Genomic DNA, 6,928 nt, shown 5'->3' with positions numbered 1-6,928 from the left:
GCCACCAGGTCGCGCCCAGGTGGCCGCGGCCCGGCCAGGAGCAGCACGAGGCTCAGGCGCAGCGGCGGCACCAGGGAGAAGGTGGCGGCGTAGCCGTCCAGGTCGCCGTCCTTGCGCACCACGCGGTAGCCCCCCTGCGCGTGGAACTCCCACGGTGTGCCCGTCTCGTTGGCGAAGTAGGCGCCCGAGCAGGCCAGCAGCGGCGCCAGCAGGGTCTTGACCGCGTCGGGCCGCAGGAGCCGGGGCCCGCCGCCCAGGAGCACCGTGGCCAGCTTGGCCAGGTCTGCCGGGGTGGAGTACATCTGGCCGGACGGCCGGTACCAGCCCAGGTCGTAGAGCGGCGCCGGGCGCCCGCTGCCGTAGAAGCCAGCCGCCAGGCGGGCGCGCACCGGGGGCGTGAGGTCGAAGCCCGTGTCCTCCATGCGCAGCGGTTCCAGCACGTTCTCCAAGACCCAGCGCTGGTAGTCACCCTGAGCCGTGTGCGCTGCCAGGACATGGGCCAGAAGCGAGAAGGCCAGAGTGCTGTAGTGGCACCTGGAAGAGGAGGGGTGGAAACTGGGATGTGGCCCTGGAGGAGTATGGCCAGGCCCTGAAGAGCCCTGCCCCACCTGCTCAGACCGAAATGCCACCAGACTTTCGTTGGACTGGGTGGGGTTGAGAAAGAACCTGCTTCACTGCATCCCAGGCGATCAGACCCAGCAGAGACTCCAGAGATCACTGAATACAAGCCACTATCCTACCTCTGGGAAGACTAAGGACCAGAGAGGGGCAGAACTGCCCAGAGTCACACAGCAACTTGGGGATGAGCTGGACACAGCAACGCACCTGGGAAAGTGGTAAAACAAATCTTATTGGTCCTTTATACTTTAGTATGATTTATTTTATCAAATGGAAAGCTAGAGTCCTGGGGCGCCTAGCTGGCCCTGTCGGTTAAGCATGAGACTCTTGATTTCAGCTCTGGCCATGATCTCACAGTTGGTGGGCTCATAGCAGCGCAGATCCTGCTTGGGATTCTTTCTCTCCCTCGCTTGCTCTCTCTGCCTTTCCCCTGCTCATTCTCTCTCTCCCTCTCTCTCTCTCAAAATAAATAAATAGAACTTTAAAAAAATGTTCACTGTTCACTCACAAGAATGCATGCCACATGAGGAACAGTCTGGTTGTATTTGCTCCCTGCTGTATCTCAATAGGTAGACGTGGTATCTTAGTTGAGTAGATGCTCGATAAAAGTTGAGCTGGTGAGTGGACAGAATATGGGGTTCACACAGATCTGAATCCGGGCCCAGCTTCCCCTGCCTTGTGCCCGCCTGTCTGGGCCTGTCTTCCCAGCTGTGGAATAGGGGGTGTATTCAGGGATCCCTGCATCTGCCCTGACTCCAGCCATCTAGGGGGAGGTGACTCAGGCCCTCCCCTAGGAGGGGGGTGTCACCTCTGGAGGTTCCTAATGTTGGTGGGGCCTCAGACACACTCCTCACCTGGTTCCCGGGTCTGCAACCAGCACATCATCCTTGAGCAGGCTCAGGGCCTCCTGGGTGCTGCCCCTCCACAGCAGCGAAGTGGAGCGGAGCCTTCTGGGCAGCCCTGGGGAAGAGCAGTGATCAGAACTGCTGCGCCGAAGGCGCCTGGGTGGTTCAGTCGGTTGAGCGTCTGACTTCGGCTCAGGTCATGATCTCACAGTTTGTGGGTTCGAGCCCCACATAGGGCTCTGTGCTGACAGCTCAGAGTCTGGGGCCTGATCTAGATTCTGTGTCTTCCTCTCTCTCTGCCCCTCCCCCACTCATTCTCGTTTTCTCTCTCTCTCTCTCAAAAATAAATAAACATTTTAAAAAATTAAAAAAAAAAACTGCTGGGCCAGCTGAAGAGGGGATAGTGAGCCCCCAGATGCACTCCCTCCCCCACCTTCCATGCATTGAGAGCTAATGACTGCAAAATCACTTAAAAAAGAAAAGAAGAAGTCTACCATGGACTCTGATCCTGCCTGTGTTTTATTGGGCAAGTCCCTTAACCTCTCTGACCCGCAGTCCCCTTATCTGTAACACAAGGGAAATAATTTAATTTCCTATATCATGGGGCTCATGTGAGGATCCGGTGAGATAAAATGCCTAGCTTGGGGCCTGGTCATAGTAACTGCTCAAAAAAATCATTGTTGGGGCGCCTGGGTGGCTTAGTCAGTTAAGCGTCCGACTTTCGCTTAGCTCATGATCTCACGGTTCGTGGGTTCGAGCCCCGCGTCGGGCTCTGTGCTGACTGCCGGCTCAGAGCCTGGAGCCTGTTTCAGTCTGTGACTCCCTCTCTCTCTGACCCTCCCCTGCTCACGCTGTCTCTCTCTTTCTCTCTCCTAGAAATAAATAAAAAATATTAAAAAAAAAAATTATTGTTAGCATCAACCCATAGAAGTTTGATTCCATAAAATTTTTGAGGTCGGTTCCCAAACAGGTGTTGCGGAACTGGCTTCTCTGACCACTCGGAATTTTGTGTTTACTGGATGCGACAAGTATTGGAAGGATTACAGGATAGGGATTCTTCCCGTCCCTCCACTCAGCGATAGTCTTCAAGCATCCCTGTTGTTCTGGGGACGGTTCTGGGTCCTGGGCATTCAGTAATGTGAACGCAATAAAGTCCTTACCCACATGGAGTTTCCATTCTAGTGATAGATAAATACTCAAGCTATGGAGTATTTGCATGTAAGAAGGGAGGGATGGTTGTTTTATACAAGGAGAGCAGAGGAAGACCTCACAGAGAAGGGGACCCTTGAGCAGGAGAGAGCTGGAGGAGGTGAGGGGGAGAGCCAGGCAGCAGTGTGAGGAGAGAATGTGTCACGCAGAGGGAACAGCGAGTGCAAAGGCCCTGAGGCAGGAATGTCTTGGCTTGTTTGAGGACCAGTGTGGAACAGCCAGTGTGGCTGAAGAGGAGTGAGAAGGGGAAGATTTTGGAGGTGAGAGATACTGGGGGTGCAGGCACCAGGTACCGTGGGGTGCTATAGGGTGCTGGAAGGTCTTGGCCTTTTCTCTGAGTGGGATGTGACCGACCACTGCTGGGGTCGTGAGCAGAGGAGTGATGAAATCTGACATGTATTTTATCGGGGTTGCTCTGGTTGCTGTTTGAAAAACAGGCTTTGTGGGGCATTGGCAGAAGAGAGGAAGCCTCTAAGGAGACTTGAAAAATCTGCATATTATTCATGGTGGCTGAGACTCAGGAGCTAGCAGTGGAGGTGGTGAGGAGCAGTTGGATTCTGGGTATGTTTTGAGTGCGGAGTCAATGGAATTTGCTACTGGAGGGGATGTGGAGGGTTTGGGGGTTGGACGTATCAGGGGTGACTAGAAGGCTTTTGGCCTGAGCAACTGGGAGATGAGTCCCAGGTCCCGGGTGTAAGTTCTGACTCTGACACTTCTTGCTGTGTGGCCACAAACCACATACTTTACCTCTCTGAGCCTCTACTTGTTCATCTTTAAATGGGCTGCAACACCGCAGTAGTTTCCGTGAGGTGTTACAAGGCTTAACTCAGAGAATGGATGAAAAGCTCCAAGAACGGGACAGCTCTAGATTACAGCGAAGGTGAATCATAAAAGAAATTGAGAGCCTAGAACAGAGTCTTTCGGGCAGGGGTTGGCTCAGCTGGCCCCTTGGGACTGTGGAAGACATGTGGGATATTTTAAAACTAAGAATCCACAATACACCCCTAGAGAGAGGCTTGGAGTCAGAGTTATAACAGGTGGATTTGACAGGTTGCGGGAAGCCTGAGGATTCCTTACCTGCACGGTCCCTTCCAAGCCCTATATCTACTTTTGAATTTTTAATGTATTCTCTAAGAGTACCCCCATAATTACATCCACATCAGGCCCCACTAAACCTAGGTCTAACCCTGGCTAAAATAACCAAAGCTACATTGACAAATACCTGCTGTGTGCCAGCTCTGCTAACTGTTTACACTCATTAGCTCATTTAATCCCCAATAGTAATGCAAACCACAGTCATTTCACAGAGGAGAAAAATAAGGCTCAGAGAAGTTCCGTGACTCAGCCAAGGTCACACCCCTGGGCAGAGCTGGAAGTTCAGTGCTCATGCCCTTAACCATCAGGCCACCCTCCCCCAAGAAGAGTGATCCGGTCCTGCCCGAGCTGCCTCCGGAGGCTCCGCCCTCTCACTGAGCCTTGGGGACACCACCGGGGCTCAGGAGTTAGAACCAGCCACATCTACTGACTGAGACCTCAGGCCTTTGGAAATGATGAAATGGCATGGGAGCCTAGGTGGCTCAGTCGGTTAAGCGTCTGACTCTTAGTTTGGGCTCAGGTCGTGATCTCCAGGTTCATAAGTTTGAAGCCCATATCTAGCTCTGCATTGACAGTGTGGAGCCTGCTTAGGATCCTCTCTCTCCTCTCTCTGTCCCTCCCCCTGCTTGTGTGTGCGTGCGCGCGCTCTCTCTCTCTCTCTCCCCCAAAATAAATAAATAAACTTAAAGAATGGCAGGTAAGCACCTGGGTGGCTCATTCAGTTAAGCATCTGACTTCAGCTCATGATCTTACAGCTCATGGATTCAAGCCCCGTGTTGGGCTCTGTGTTGACTCTGAGCCTGAAGCCTGTTTCAGATTCTGTGTCTCCCTCTCTCTCTGCCCCTCCCCTGCTTACTCTTTCTCTCTCTCTCTCTCTCTCTCAAATAAATAAACATTAAAAAAAATTTTAATAGCAGGCATATGTATGTTCATTTAGTTTATATAAATATAAAGTAATATGTACATTACACTTTCTTATACATATTCATTCATACACATATGTGCACTGTATGTGTGTATATTATTTTATTTATTCATATGGTAGCATATAATATATGCTGCTTGAGCTTTTTTCTTTTTTCCCACTTAACACTGTATCTTATTCCATCTCAGTACATAGAGAACATTATTCCCCTTTTTTCTAAGGCTACACCTTATTTGATTGTATAGCTGTGTTACTGTTTATTTAGCCACTCCCCTGCTTCTAGATACATAGTTATTTCAGTCTTTTGCTATCACAAACAGCGCTGCAGTGAATGCACACATACCTCATGCCACACGTGTGTGAATACATCTGTAAGAGAATTTCCTAGAAGGGTAATTGCTGAGCCAAAGAATATATGCATTTTTACTTGTGAAAGATATTACCAAGTGTCCCCCATCCAGGTTGCATCAATGTAAATTCCCACCACTGATGTAAAGAGGATCTAGTTCACCATAACCTCACCAACCCAGTGCACCCACCATTTTGGCCTTTGCCAAGGGAAAAATGTCTTTCAGTGGTTTTAATTTGCATTTATGTTGTTAATGAATGAAGTTGGACATCTTTTAATATGTTTTCATAGTCTTTTTTTTCTTAATTTTTTAACATGTATTCATTTTTGAGAGTGAGAGAGACAGAGCATGAGTGGGGGAGGGGCAGAGAGAGAGGGAGACACAGAATCTGAAACAGGCTCCAGGCTCTGAGCTGCCAACACAGAGCCCAACGTGGGGCTGGAACCCACAGACTGTGAGATCATGACCTGAGCTGAAGTCTGACGCTTAATCCACAGAGCCACCCAGGCACCCCTGTTTTCATAGTCTTAAGGGCCATTTGTATTTCCTTTCCTGTGAATTGTCTATTCGGGTCCTATTCTTCACCCGTTTTTCGTTAGATTCTTAGTCTTTGTATTGATTTGTACGTAATCTTTGTATATTGAGGGAAATTGTCTTCATTGTAGAACTGTGTGCAAGTACTGACTTGTTCTTGACCTCATAAGNGGGCTGGAACCCACAGACTGTGAGATCATGACCTGAGCTGAAGTCTGACGCTTAATCCACAGAGCCACCCAGGCACCCCTGTTTTCATAGTCTTAAGGGCCATTTGTATTTCCTTTCCTGTGAATTGTCTATTCGGGTCCTATTCTTCACCCGTTTTTCGTTAGATTCTTAGTCTTTGTATTGATTTGTACGTAATCTTTGTATATTGAGGGAAATTGTCTTCATTGTAGAACTGTGTGCAAGTACTGACTTGTTCTNGATCTTGACTTTCAACCTGCCAGCTGATCTTGACTTGTCCCCCTGACCTAAACGCCCAGATTTTGCCCCAGCTTTTCCCTCACCAGATCCTCCTACCAGTGGCCCACCATCCAGGGCGGGTGAGAAGGAGGAGTGGCCGGCCTGGCCGCACCAAAACCTGCTGCTCAGTTCCCGCGCCTGAAATGGTTTGGGTTGAGCTGCGGAAATTCGGGGTTGCTCACCTGAGAGCTGGCTGGCCATCCTTCGGAGGGTGACAGACGAAGGCCTGGGGGCTGGGCCCACCTTCTCCAGCTCATCCATCGAGCTCTGTTGTTCCGGGGCTGAGGCCAGGCCCAGCGGGTTGTTAATGGTGAAGGTGCTGGCGTACCGCTCCAGAGGGTCATCTAGAGAAGCTACGATGCCCTCCTCCCACAGCCGGTACAGCATAAGGACTGGAAAGATCTTAGAGATGCTGGAGATCCTGACAGGGGTGCAGAGGACGTGCCGTTGGCCTCACAACCTCATCCTGCACCCCAGGCCCCAACGTTCTAATGCTGTAGGAAAGCACTGAGTCCACCCTATTCAGTGTCTCAGGCGGAGATTCACTGGTCCCTGTAGAACTGCCTTTGGGATGTTCAAGAACACAGTACGGTGGTAGGAAGACCTGCCCCACGCCAGGCCTTAACCCAGGCCCTTCCTATTCCGGGACAGATGTAGGTTGGGACTCTCACTAGCCGAGTGGTCTTGGGCAAGTACCAGATCTTTCTCGGATTGTGTTTCATTGTCCGTTTCACAGGTTGTGGAAAAGATTGAGTGAGGCTGAGCATGTAAAGTGCTTGGCGCCATACCTGCAGGTAGGTAGGAAGTGTGCAGGAAGTGATAGCAATACAGTTGTGGGCTCATGCCTGGCGCCGGGCCTGGGGCCGGGGGGGGGGGGGAAGGGA

The 6,928-nt window shown here is 50.8% G+C and overlaps 1 protein-coding gene across 1 annotated transcript in view; it reads right to left on the bottom strand.

The window, feature by feature from the left end:
* The window catches only part of LACTBL1 (lactamase beta like 1), an 18,012-nt gene that overhangs the window by 275 nt on the left and 10,809 nt on the right, over positions 1-6,928 (bottom strand). The window contains exons 5-6 of the mRNA XM_077775533.1: positions 1,473-1,578; positions 6-534 (exon numbers count right to left, since the gene is read on the bottom strand). Of these exons, the coding sequence (XP_077631659.1) occupies positions 6-534; positions 1,473-1,578 (635 nt within the window). The remainder of the gene's footprint in view (positions 1-5; positions 535-1,472; positions 1,579-6,928) is intronic.

Source organism: Crocuta crocuta, unplaced genomic scaffold (assembly GCF_008692635.1).
Source record: "Crocuta crocuta isolate KB4526 unplaced genomic scaffold, BGI_CrCroc_1.0 scaffold127, whole genome shotgun sequence".
Taxonomy (NCBI): Eukaryota; Metazoa; Chordata; class Mammalia; order Carnivora; family Hyaenidae; genus Crocuta; species Crocuta crocuta.
Note: the sequence above shows the minus strand (reverse complement) of the source record. Positions and strands in the feature narration are given on the sequence as shown.